At 49.3% G+C, this 13,636-nt stretch overlaps 1 protein-coding gene across 4 annotated transcripts in view; it reads right to left on the bottom strand.

Moving 5' to 3' along the window:
• ABR (active BCR-related) overlaps positions 1-13,636 on the bottom strand; it is a 194,767-nt gene that overhangs the window by 47,290 nt on the left and 133,841 nt on the right. For all 4 annotated transcript variants that reach the window (XM_006863207.1, XM_006863206.1, XM_006863208.1 and 1 more), the window contains 7 exons: positions 10,835-10,887; positions 10,135-10,275; positions 8,348-8,469; positions 6,356-6,521; positions 1,148-1,270; positions 747-822; positions 107-211 (listed from right to left, as the gene is read on the bottom strand). In XM_006863207.1, the coding sequence (XP_006863269.1) occupies positions 107-211; positions 747-822; positions 1,148-1,270; positions 6,356-6,521; positions 8,348-8,469; positions 10,135-10,275; positions 10,835-10,887 (786 nt within the window). The remainder of the gene's footprint in view (positions 1-106; positions 212-746; positions 823-1,147; positions 1,271-6,355; positions 6,522-8,347; positions 8,470-10,134; positions 10,276-10,834; positions 10,888-13,636) is intronic.

Here is a 13,636-nt window from a genome sequence, read left to right as displayed (position 1 = left end):
CAATAACTGAGCAGCCCCAGCCCAGCTAAGCAGAGATTATCCATTTGCAGTCAGTGACTTATTGGGTCCTTAGGAAAGGCCCCAGCAAGGCCCTAGGGGATCTTACCATCTTTATTGCTGGTGACAGGAATGTTGTGGACAGTCCTAAGTTTGAAGCAGGACCCTGTGAGCACCTGGAGTTCCACTGAGCTCAGAACAAAGGCCTGAAGATCTGCAGAGGGAGCCAAGAGCAGGGGAACATCAACATAGGGTCAGTAGGACCTGCCACTCCTCTGTGGGGGCTGCTACGGAATTCTGGAGTGGCGCTGTGGGACCTTAAGGTCAGCAGTTCAAACACCAGTGGCTCCTTGGGAACCCTATACAGGGTCACTGAGTTGTAACTGACTCAGTGGCACTGAAAAACCACCACCAAAGGACAACAGCTTAGTTCCAGGGAAGGTGAGACTTGTGAATACTGTCAGGGGAGCGAGGGTAGGTAGATTAGTCAAGTGTGAGTCTAAGAGGAACTGAAGAAGCTCATGTGTGTGTCCAGTCCTACTGCTAAGTCATTGCAGGCCTTAAGGAAGACTCTTAAATATCTTGTGATGGGCAACATCAATTAAGTGTCACCTGCCCTGACACCTTACAGGTAATTATGAGTACTGAATAGTGAATGATGATTATGAGCATGCTTAGAAATGCAAAGGCCCATGTTGCCATCCCCCCACCCCTGCCCCCCATGTAGAACAGAGTGGGGCAGGCTTTACCTTTCTTCTGTAGTTTCTGAATTGCTTCTCTCCACTCTGACCTCTCATAGTCCGAGGACAGTAAGAACAGGTAGCTCTAAGAAACGAGATAAGAGTTTAGAGGGGTGACTGTGGTCAAGCCAAACATATTCCCTCCCACCCTCAACACAGCTACTTTTCATCTGGTCATCTCTAGGCTTAGAGAAGGAGGCAGCTGGGAGGAAGTCTCCTTCCCCTGGGGAAGTGGGTGACAGAAATGGCAGTTCCAGCCAGCGGGGGACGGGGGAAGGATACACCCAGAGCCGGAGCCATGGCAGCCACCTTGGGAAGTCCACTTCCCAGGAGTCCACCAAGGCCATAATTCAATCAGTGGGCAGTCCTGAATCAAAGAAAGTCCTTTGTCCCACCCTACGGTTTCTGACCTTTCCATTCCGATTGTGGATCCGAAACGGGATTGTAGGGGAATTGAGCAGCAGCAAGAACTCATTCTCAAACATCTTCTTCTTCAGGCGCTCGATGGCCCGGCTCTGTCCTTTATTGGCTTTCTGCAGGGGATGAAGGGCACAGAGGGTTCTCTAACTCCGACTCCACTGCTCACTTGTCAGATCTAAGCTCAACACTCTCCTGCTAGCAGCCCCAGGGCCTGGACGGGCATACTGGGTTTCCAGAGGCTGAGTCCCAGTCTCATGGTACTATTCTTCCCTGGCAGGGTACCATGCTTTGCCAACTTTCCAAGTATTTATTTTTTCATATACATATATATGTGGATTATAAGTCGGAACTGACTCCACAGTACTTAACAACAACAACAACAACAACAACAAATATATGTGGAGGAGGAGCCCTGGTGGCATAATGGATAGTGCATGTTGGGCTGTTAACCACAAGGTCAGCAGTTTGTATCCACCAGGTGGAGAAAGAAAGCTTTCTTTTCCCATAAAGATTTGCAGCCTCGGATACTCTATATAGCAGAACTGGGAAATCTTTTTTTCTGCTAAAATTTATAACACTATTCATGGGCCATACAAAGTTATCAACTTAAAAATTAGCCTGCTATATTTGGTCAAACATTTAATGCACTCACCCCTAATGTGATGGCAAAGCCCTTTGAACTGCAAGGTTGGCAGTTCAAGCTCACCAGCTGCTCCTCAGAAACCTTATACAGGGTCGCTATGGGTTGGAATCAACTCGACGGTATTTCACAACAACAGCAAGATGATGGCTAGAATTGGTTGCCTTGGCAGGGCCAGATCAAATGATTTTGCGGACCTTATATGAACCCTCGGGCTGGATGTTCCCCGCCCCTACTATACAGGATTGATATGAATCAGAACCAACTTGACAGCACATGACAGTAGCATATATGAGGGAGTTCAAAAAGTCTGTGGAGAATGGAATGAAAAGATGGGACTTGTTTTAAAGTGCCCTCTTCTACATAACAAGGTATCTGTCATTTCAACCATTTTTATGGCATAATTCAGTGCCATTCATTACATTCACCATGTTGTACAACAATCGGTTTCCAAAGTTTTCACTTATTGTTAAGTGCTGTCGAGTTGGTTCCAACTCCTAGCTACTCTGCTGGTGGGTTTGAACTGCTGATCTTGCAGTTTTGAACTAGCCTTGTGGTCCAGTACTTATCCTACAGTGCCACACCAGGACTCCAATTTCTCACTACCCTTAACAAAAACTCAGTATTGCTTGAGCAACACCCATTTCATCTATCCCTCCTACCTGCCCCTAACCAAAAACAAAACAAAACAAACCCAAGGCCATTGAGTCGATTCCAGAGTAAAACTATTCCTTAGGGTTTCTGAGACGAAATCTTTATAGGAGACAGCATAATCGTTCTCCCTCACATAAGCTGGTGAGTTTGAACTCCCAACCTTGTGGTTAGCAGTCCAACACCTTAACTCCCGGCACCTCCAGGGTCCCTGATAGCCACTAATAAAACTTTGGTCTCTATGCAATGTGCCTAATCTGGATATTTTATTTAAGTGGAAACATACAACGCTCGTCCTTTTGGGCCTGACAACTTTTGCTCAGCACAGTATTTTCAAAGTTTTCAACACCCATGTTACAGAACATCAGAACTGCATCTTTTATGTTGCATAATAATCCAGTATATAAAAGATTCCACATTTTCTCTATCCATGTGTCGATGGACTCTTGAGTTGTTTTCCCTACTAACGACTGTATGGAGCCCTGGTGGCACAGAGAGCTAAGAACTGGTCTGCTAACCACAAGATCATCAGTTCAAACCTACCCAGCTGCTCCTCAGGAGAGATGAAACTTTCTGCTCCTATAAAGATTTCCAGCCTCAGAGACTATGAACAGTTCTCCTCTGCTCTCTAGGCTCACTATGAATAGGACCGGACTCCACAGCAGCAGTAAGGTGGGCTGGCCACTGTGAACAGTGCTGCTACGAACACGGGTACACCAGGATCTGTTTGAATCCCTCTTTCAGTTCTTTTGGGTATATATTCCAAGGAGAAGAACTGCTAGGTCAAAGTCAAGTTTACATTTATTTGATAAAGAACCCCTCCTCCCTGTCATTAGTGACTATTATCCTGCCTGCCTCAATTCTGACGGCACCTGTCAGCTTCTCGGTTAGAATTCATCTCTGCAGCAGGTTTCACTCACGACACCGAAAAAAATGGAAACAATTGCTCATAGTCAATGTTGTGACAGTGTGTGTGTGTGTGTGTGTGTGTGTGTGTGTGTGTAGTCACTTTCATCCACTGCTGGGGAAACATAACCTGATGCAACCTTTTCCAGCCTGGCAATTGAATGCACAAAACTTCTACCCGAGCTGTCCCACTGGTAGGGAATCTATTACTAAGACAGGAGCACAGTGATGCTTACTGGAGACTGGCTTGTTGGGAGCAAAGAACCAGAAACAATCTAAATATCCAAATATGCTATTATGTAGTCAAGCAAGAGAATAAGACGCACTGTCAAAAAGAATCAACTCAGTCCAGAGGATACTCGGGTGCCCTGTTAAGTGACAGCTTTAAAGTGCCCTTTTAAGTGACAAAACCGCATATATAGCTCTCATTATTTTGAAAGTAAATATATATGCACCCTAGAGTCCTGGTGTGGCACTATGTAGGATAAACACTGGACTGATAACCACAAGGCTGGTGGTTCAAACCTGCCAGCCACTCCTTGGAAACCTTGTACAGGGTGGCTATGAGTCAGAACTGACTCGATGGTATTTAGCAACAACATATACACCCTGGTGTTACAATGGGTTATGTATCTGGCTACTAACTGCAAGTTCGGCGGTTCACACCCACCAGCTACTCCAAAGGAGCAGAATGAGGCTGTCTGCTTCCTCTGTGACTTGCAGAATGACTTCTACATCTCTCCAGTGGCTGTTCCCATGTGCCATGATGCTATGGGTCAGTAACAACACTGTCTGCTATCTCCACAGGACCAGGAACACCAGAGGCATCTGGTACACCCCTTGCAGCTCAGCAAACACTGAGGTGGATGAACAGAAGGCCACGGCTACACATGTAAGGCAGGATAACTGGCCTTCTGCTGGGCACAAAGCCTGCCTGCCTCCAGGACCGAGAAACAAGAAGGTAGCATGTCTCAGGCAGTGAGGTGGGGACAGGGGACAGACAGAGAAACAGGCTCAACTGAGACAGGTGGGGTCGTGACCTGGTCAGAGAGCTGTCTCTGGACAGATACTCCCCCAGTCAGACCCTCTGTCCAAGGGATGTCCCCTGGCCCAAACACCCCTGTGCTTACAATGTGATCCTCCTCTTCTTGGGGAAAGATGTTCTCTCTGAGTTGAAAGGAATTTTTCAAAGCCATCTAGTCATTTATTTTTCACCAACTGTTTACTAAGTATCTGTTAATTACGTGCTAAGTACCAGGAATATCTGTTGTTGTTGTTAAGTGCTCATGTAGGCTTTCCAAGGAGTTGGTGGTGGGTGTGAACCACCGACCTTGTGGTTAGTGGCCCAGTGCTTCTCCTACAGCCACTCCAGAGACATAGAACTGAAAGACAAACAGCTCACTCATTGGAGTTCACATGGCACTGGGGAAGAGAGTAAGCAGAACATGTAACTGTAAATCAATATCATTAAAGCTAGGAGTCCTGGTGTGGCGCTGTGGGATAAAGCACTGGACCAACAAGGTTGGTTTGAACCACAAGGTCAGTGGTTCAAATTCACCAGCCACTCCTTGGAAACCCTATCAAGGATTGGCTATGAGTCAGAATCGACTCGGCAGCACTTAACAACAATCATTAAAGCTGGGGCCCTAGTGACACAGAGGTCAAAATGCTTTACTGCTAACCAAAGGTTGGAGGTTCAAACCCACCAACCACTCTATGGAGAAAGATGAGGCAGTCTGCTTCCGTAAGGATATACAGTCTTAGAAACCCTATGGGGTAGTTCTACTCTCTCCTTTATGGTCGCTAAGAATTGGAATCAATTTCACCATGGTGGGTTTGATTTTGGTATCATTAAAGCAAAATCAGGGGCAAACAGAGAACCCAGGAAAGGACAACCAACTCGGACTAGGAAGAAAGAGGTGTCAGGAAAGATTTCCTAAGAGCAGTCAGACTGGACCGTGACAGCCAAGTCTAGACAATGAGGAAGAGAGAGACCCAGACAAACCCAGCCCTCCACTCCACTCACAGGGAGGGCGCCTCCTGGGGTGTCCCACTGCCATTATTTCAAATATACTAGTTTAGGGCTGGAGTCCTGCTGTGGCTCTGTGGGTTAATGCTCCAGACTGCAAAGCCATTTGCACTGCAAGGTTGGCAGTTCAAGCTCACCAGCCACTCCTCGGAAACCCTATATGAGGTTGCTATGGGTCGGAACTGACTTGATGGCACTTAACAACAACAATAATTTAAGGCTACACAATTTCCACTTACGGGTGGTAGCCCGTAAGTTTTGATATCTAGTGCTTTCATTTCATGCCATTCTGAAACAGTCTGCAGCGTCCACGTTCATTTCCTTTCTAATGTGAAAGTTCCTTTTTCGGGAGTATCATTACTACATATTACAGTTGCTGATCTCTACTTTCATTGCACTGTGCTATGTGAACATGACCAGTATACTATCAATTTTTGGAAAAATACAAAACAAAAGCCACTGAGCTTTTCTTTGTGGTTTAATACCTGATAAAGCTTTGTGACTGTTCTGTGTATGTTTGATGAGAATGTCAACTCTCTGTCGGGCATAAGCTTCTAAATATTTTTAGATTGAGCATGTTAAGTATAAATTCAAGTCCCCTCCCAACTTTCTTTGACCACTCAATATGACAGCTTCTGAGAGGCCTCCTGGGTCCTTTTCTTTCGACTATGTCCCATTTTTCTACAAGAAGGCCTTCTTTCTCTCTTGCTCCTCTTTTCCACAGTATTCATATGAGGCTGTTCTCCAGGAAACTTGCCATAATTAACCCCTCCCTGCACCTGCTCAATGCGGATCTTCCTCCCTTGAGCACATTAACACTTGAGGCCTTCCATTCCTGCATCCTGTCTCCCTCACCAGACTCCCAAACTTTACCTCTTCACCTCCCCTTCCCTCTCCACACACCCAGGCCAAAGGGATACAGTCAAAACAGCCCAACTCTTGTCCCAGGCTCAGATGCCAGGCTCCACTCACCTCTTTCTGGATTTCACTTTTGAAAGTAGAAATCTTCATTTTCATGTCCTCCAGCTCGTGGTCTGGAAAGGGGTGTACCTGGGGACTGGCCTCAGACTCTTCAGGGGATGGAAACACGAGGTCGGCCAGGGGAATGTACCATTTACAGTCATATTGCTGGTGCTTCCTACAAAACAGCCGGAGAGCGACATGAGCCCAAGGGAACTTGGCTCTTCAAGCCTATACGCCGAGCTCGAAGTCATCTGAAAGGAATTTACTGAGTCTGTCACAGGCAAGAGCAGTCCTTGTCCTTGGGGAGCCAGATTAGGGCCTATACCGATAGAGTCATGGCATTCAACCACAATGCCAGATGACCCAGAACTACACTGCAGCAGGGTCAGAGAGCAGGTGCTGTTGGAATTCTGAGAAGGGTCCAACTCAAGACTTAAAGATGTCCTGAAACAGAACATCAAGCAGATTCTAGTCATGGCCATTGGCCTTGCCAGTCTTCTGGCCCAGTAGGAGTGATGTCTTTAAATATCCCAAACCACTTGGGTATTGGCAATAGTGAAGACATCTTGGTTGGGTTTACTCTTTCCCAAGTTCCTAACCCATACCCTTCAGTTCCTTCTAGCCGATCTATACTTAAGCTCACACGGATCATCCTTTATGCTAGACACAAAATACAGGTGCTACTCTGAATGTCACCTCTGATCAGTAGAGGTCATATTGAGTACTGGGTTGAGGATTACAAAGCTGCAGCCAAATCCAGAAGAAAAGAGTGCTGTGGTTGATTATTAATGTCTGCCATGGGCAAAGGACTGAAGGCAGAGATAGGCATGATTACTACTGCCACCTCTGCTTTGAACTTCTCTCAAATCTGACCTAGCTCCAGGGAGTCATCTCTTTATTGTAGCTCCTAATAATCTCTCTTTCTTTGACTGTCCTCAGGACTTCCATTTGGATCTTCCATCCTGGCCCCTGAATGTGGCACCGGGCAGATGGCATGTCTCCTCCTATACTGTACGCTAGTGAACCTGACATGTAGGTGGTAGAGTATGAATGAATTTGAGAGGTACAGAGGAGGCTCACTGGGATGGAGGTGGAAAGGAACTTTCAAGTGAGATAAAACCCACTGCCACTGAGTCCATTCCAACTCTTAGTGACCCTGTAGGCCAGAACAGAAATGCTCCCCAGAGTTTCTGAAATGAAATCTTTACAAGAGCAGATAGTCTGGGTCTTTCTCCTGAGGTGTGGTTGGTGGGTTTGAACTACAACCTTGAGGTTAGCTACCAGGCACTTAACTCAGCACACCACCAGGGCTCCACGTAGGGTTCAAATCCCATTTTGTGCACTTCTAGCTGTGTGACCTTGGGCAATGTATTTAACTTCTCTAAGATTTTCCTCTCATCTCTGAGATGGAGATAACCATACCTACGTTGTGGAGTTCTTGGGAAGCTTAGAAATTATGCATTAAAAGCATTTTTCATGGCACCTGGCATGGGATATGCACTCAATAAATGGTAGCGGGAAATTTAATGAATATTCACAGAATTGCAGTTAGCAAAAATTTAGAGATGTTTAATAAAAGGAGAATGCTTAAGTAAATTATTGCATACCCACTTGTGATATCATGCAGTAAAGTGAAAAGATGATTATGAAGATTAGGCCACAAAGGAGAAAATGTTTATGACGTGCAATGGAAAAAGTAGAGCCCCAAATTGGGTATTCACTCTGATTACAACTCTCTGATAAAATCATAAGAACCTTCAAAGAACTGGAAGGAACGAGAGCAGCAGGATACTGAGGCTTATGTTCAGGAAGATGGTGTTTGATGTGATGTGATTATATTATCGTTATAATATTGTTTATTTTGTAAAAAAAAAAAAAAGGCTATATAGTGAAATAAAATTTATCAATTTTTTTTTTGGAAAAGAAAACAAAGATACAGACTGCCTCAGGTTGCTGAGGGGCTATCCAAGGGGCAGGGCTCCTGGGCTCCCACATACTCACCCCGCAGATGTCTTCTTTAGCTTGGCGCACAGTAGTACATCTGTAAAGAGGAATACATGCCGCAGCTTCCGGGAGCTCTCTGACACCTCCACCAGGAAACCATCCTTCACCAGCTGCCGCGTCTGAGGGAGATGCAGACCCACCCCAGCCTGCTCAGAGGGACATGCAGCCCAGGGAACCCATCCAGCTGGGGAGGGATGAAGAAAGGGACCGTGTTGCCTGGTGGTTAAGAGCATTCATTGGCTTCAGAGTCACACGAACCTGGCTTTGAGTCTAGGCTCTCCCACTTCTCAGCTGTGATCTCAGGCAAGTTCCCTTACCTCTCTGTAGTTCAGATTTACATCGTCTGTAAAATGGGGATGATGATGTCTGCCCTGAGATGCTATAGATCCACGTGATATGTGATCAAGACATGGCAGCTTCATGCTTTCCTGTAGCTCCCACCTGGCCTGGATCTGCCACCATGAAATCTGTCCAAGATCTTTCCAGTGGAATCTAAGAAGTCGATCCAGTTTCAACTCCTGCATCTCCACTGAGGTCTGTTTATGCTACAGAGAGTGTGCTCTCTACCCACCCCCAGCTTTGTGGGGAGCCCTGGGCTGCTACTCTCAGTGGAGCTGGAGCAGTGTCCTGGGGAAACCGGCAGTCACCTGTGCTCTGGAGAGTCAAGAATGTTCTGCTCCATGGGGACCTTCCAGAGTTCTCTTCCAGTGGGCTTCTCTGCAGCTATCACTGTGCCCGCCTTCTCTGTACACACCCCATACCGCATGCTTCCTGTACCATAAACTGTGTAGCCTACAGATCCTGCACTATGGAGGTGGGCTTCTATAGCAAACCGTTAAGGTGACCTGAAAGTGATGGCGCTCTGAGCCCTCCGTAGGGTTTTCAGCTATCCCCAGAGTAAAACACTAGTGACATTCTAGGGTGTTGCAAGCAGGGCTGAGACTACACACAGAGATGGCTCTCCATGCCTCATGAGCCACTCTCCAGGCCTGTCCCTCAGTACTTCCCTCCATAGGAGGCACTGGAGCCTCGCAAATGTGACAAAGAAGCAGAAAGCCAGCCACCTTCACTCCTAAACACCACTTAATGATCTCTATTGTATCTGGGCCAGACTGTTGACTCCCTGTGACTCAACTGTCCCTCTGAGTCTTCATACTGTCCCCCTCATTGGGGTGTCTCCCACCTTTCCACCAAGAAGTGTACCTAGGGAACTGGAGCTGAGGCATCCCAGCAACCTGGGGGGCCCTGGCCTCCTTCAGCATCAGCCTTTCCCACTGGTGGGCCCACTCTCCAGTTCCCACCCACCTGCCTGCTCAGAGGTGACCTCTGCAGACTCAGACAGAGCCACTGTCTCCCAAAGGTCCATGAGGGTATCATAGTAGCCAAAAGGGGCTGTTTGCGTCAAGAATGAAGTCCTCAAAATCCCCAGTAAACTGGTATGCTAGACAATGTATGGGGCCTGCAGGCAGGTATCCGCAGGTGAAGAATCCATCTGACACCTGGGGCTGAGACACCTAACATCACCAGGCCTCAGTTTCATCTGCTGCTTCACTGGATTATGATAAGGACTGAAGAGACCCTAGGCTGAAAGCTCTCATCCCAAGGCAACTGCAGACTGAAGCCCTCTCCTTGGCAGGGAAAACCCTGGCTGGTGGGGGATCAGGGGTATAGGGCACAGGCACTGATGTCTGTGAAAGTGGGTAGGTAGGGGTCTCATCCATTGTCATGCCTCATATCGGCCCTAGGAGCGGTGGGTACAGGGCTGTGCTGGAGTCTAAGCTCACCTCGCCCTTGGGGGTCGTAACTGCGGTCCGGCGGGGGTCAATGTCCTCGTTGATGCTGGACAGGAAGTTCTGGGAGATGCGGAGAGCATCCTGGAGGAGTGGGTAGTCTGGGTGGTCCACGGGTGTATGCTTCAGCAGGTCCTGGGAAGGGTGGGGTGTGAATTGGGGGGCATAGTTCTGAGGTGACAGTGGGATATGGGTCCACCACCACTGAAGGAATTCCCAGGAGGCACTCAGGGACCCAACACGTTCATATGGTCATGCCTGTAAAGTCTGCAAAGGCACGGGAGTCCACACAGTGGGCAAGGGCAGTGTCCCTTTGTCCCGGCTGCCATCTTTAGTCTTCTCCCTGGGGCAGGGGAGCCAGGGGGAGCCTCATCTCACCAAGCAGCTGGGGAGAGACACCCCTGCCCCCACCCCACAGCTGCTTCAAGGCCAGAGGAGACCACGAAGCAGAGGCTGAAGAGGCAGGAAGTGCCTGCCTCCTAGGGAGTATTTGGACAAATGTCAAGCCTGGAAGTCAAGCTATATTTAGGCCCTGGCCTTGTTGGCATGGTTACTGCAGACCAGGAGGATGTAGCCAGGGACCCTCTGTCCATCTCTCCACAAGGGCTGTTCTCAATGAGCATCCTCACATCCTGGGCCCAGTCTCACACTCAACTCATAATCCCTCCCTGGCCAGTGGGGGCTTGGTACTCACATGTAGGACCAGAGTACTCCGCGTGACCCGGTCAATGGGCTTGTAGAGCAGGGCTGTTGGGGAAGCAGAGAGAAGATGCGGCGGAATGCAACAGGAGCAACTTCAGACTTGAGACCAGCTGTATTCTCCTCCCCTCTGCTTTGTTCCTCCACACCAACTCCCACTGGCAAGAAGCCAAAGTGGGCCCCCAGCCCCATTCACCTCCACATTCACCCCAGGGCAGACCAGACAACATGGGACAGACAGACTGACTTGTAGCCTCCCTTGCCCATGCTTCTTCCTCACATTGCTTGGAGGACAGCTCTCAGGCCCAGGCTGGCCTGGCTCACAGCAGGTATCCCTGGACCCCACCCCTCCTGCAGGGCTCCAGCACATCTGGGGTCAAAGGCAGGACCCCAGACTGAGGAAAGGACCTGTGGTTTTCTAGGATGGCAGCTTTCCCTGCCTGATGGTGCTCACACCTCGCCTGTCCCAGGCCTGGCACTACCTGCTTTGTTCAGCTCCATGGGAAGACCCTTTTACATTCCCTCCAACCCCTAGACCAGGATGGGCTGGGGGTCAAGGAAGCTGGCTAGGTCCCCACAGAAAGGCTCTGTTCTCAAGCAGGTGGCAGCCCAGGAGGGCAATGCTTTCCTGAAGAAAGTCAGGTCAGGACTCCTGTGTGGTTGTCCTGGTGAAGCTGGGAAAAGCCAACCTCAACTCGCCACACTCCTCTGTGACCTCTGCAACCCGGACACCAAGTGAAGACGGCTGGGACTCAGCAAGGGCAGGTGGAGACGGCAGCTGGCAGGTCAACACTTCCAAAAATCCTTCCCTGCAAGCAGCTGTGCCGGCTCCCTCTCCACATGAGGGGTCAGCGTCAGTCCTGCACCTGGATGCTCCTTTGCATGGCATCATGACCTCTGGTCTCCTGCCCCAGGAGCCGTAAGGGACAGGATGCTGGTTTGAGGAGGAGGAGGATATTGGAGTGGGTGCCCCATAGGATCATGTTGTAACAGGTGCCCAGAGCCAACATACATGCCCCCCAAGCAGAGTTCCCGCAGCCTTGGATATAAATACCCCATATGTTGCTAAGCAGACACCTCAGGGAACAATGTGCTTGCTCCAGAGAAGAGGATGCTCTCAGTGGTGTGCCACGGGGCCTTCTCTGGAGTCTTTACTTGGCTGTCCGTTAGAATTGTTGGGAGAGCTGTTTTCAAAAGAGACATCTGCCTGTCCCTCCAGCCCCATCCACTAAATCCAGATTGCTGGGGGGGGGGGGGGACCTGGGTATCAGCATATTTAAAGACTCTCCCCAAGAGTAAGAAGCCCTGGTGGTCCAGTGGACTAAGCACCAGGCTCCTTGAGAGGAAGATGAGGCTGTCTGCTCCCCTAAAGATGAACAGCCTCAGAAATCGTATAGAGCAGTTCCACTCTGCCCTGTAGGTCCCGATGAGTTGGAATCAACTCAATGGCAGAATGCTCGTTCCCTATGGGTTATGGGGGCTTGGATGGAGAGGTGGTAGGGCCAGGCTTGGGGTGTCCAGATAGAGTGAGAACAAAGTCCAGCTACCAGCCTAGAGAAGATCCCACCTGTGGCTCAGTCCACCTTCTGGGAAACACACCCAGAGAAGCCTGGAGCCCAGCGGAGAGGGTGAGTTCAGCAGACACCTTCAGGGTGGGCTGGAGCCCCAGCCCCAGGGAATGCAGACACTGCACGGTCAGCCCTTCTTCTCTCCATCCCAGGAGGAAGCGGTTTCTGACTAATCTGAGGTCTGCACAAACGGCGCCTTAGGTTTCAGGAGGTTATTAAAACGCCTGCAGTTACTAGTAGCGTCCACCTGCCTGGGGCCGTGGAATGTGTGCTGCAGTCATGGCTGAGGGGAGGAGGACAGCTGGGGGCAGAGGGAAGTGCAGGGAGAGAGCCCAAGGGCTCAGTTCTGAACCCACAAACACAGTCACAAATACAGGAAACCAGGGGATGAACAGCAAGCCCAATGGGGGTGCTTCCCATAGGCCCAGTTCCCTGCTGCTCCTGGGAAGTCAGAATGAGGAGAGCCCTCCACCGGGAACCTTTTTCAGGGCTCTGGCAGGTCCACCCACCTCCACACTCTCCTCTCAGCCCTCATTATGCTGTTTCTGTTCTGCAAGATCTATCTCTCCCCTTCCTCCAGGAAGTCTCCCCTGACCAGGAACCTTTACAAATAGCACAGACCCCATATAAAAGTCAGACCACAGACAGAAAGCCAGCTGGCCCCTATCTTGTTCACTGGGTACTTCCTCTGTGCCCAATGGTACTGTGCTAACTGCCACATGTGCATTAACTGTGGGGGTTAAACATGGATTCTCATCAGCTCCACTTCATAGATGTGGTAATTGAGGCACAAAGATGTTATGTTGCTTGCTCACAATCACTTGGAGCCATCTTCCTCCCACAAGCGTATAGTGAACCTCAGGAGACAGAGGGGGCCACAGCCTCCTCAGTGAGGTCCCCACAGACCTGGCTTGAGTCCTTCAGGGGAATGCTCAATAAGCACCAGACAGGTGGCTCCAAAGTGAGCTTCAGGGGCCCCCGGACGACCCCTTCAGAATGCTGAGAGGACTCTCATCACTGTGGACCAACAGAGGGTCATTCACTCCCTACTTTGAGGCTGACTTCCTTGGCAATGCTGCAAGAACCAAAGATATCCTCAGCTCTAGACTCCAGACCTGTCTCACTAAGACCCAAGCTTCCTTTGTGGAGAGAAGAGGAAATCAAGAGTCCACCCTGTTTCCTTTTTAGGGAGGTGGAGTTGAGAGTTGGCTGACTCCTAAGCCAAACTA

The sequence above is a fragment of the Chrysochloris asiatica genome, unplaced genomic scaffold, assembly GCF_000296735.1.
Source record: "Chrysochloris asiatica unplaced genomic scaffold, ChrAsi1.0 scaffold00054, whole genome shotgun sequence".
In the NCBI taxonomy this organism is placed as follows: domain Eukaryota; kingdom Metazoa; phylum Chordata; class Mammalia; order Afrosoricida; family Chrysochloridae; genus Chrysochloris; species Chrysochloris asiatica.
Note: the sequence above shows the minus strand (reverse complement) of the source record. Positions and strands in the feature narration are given on the sequence as shown.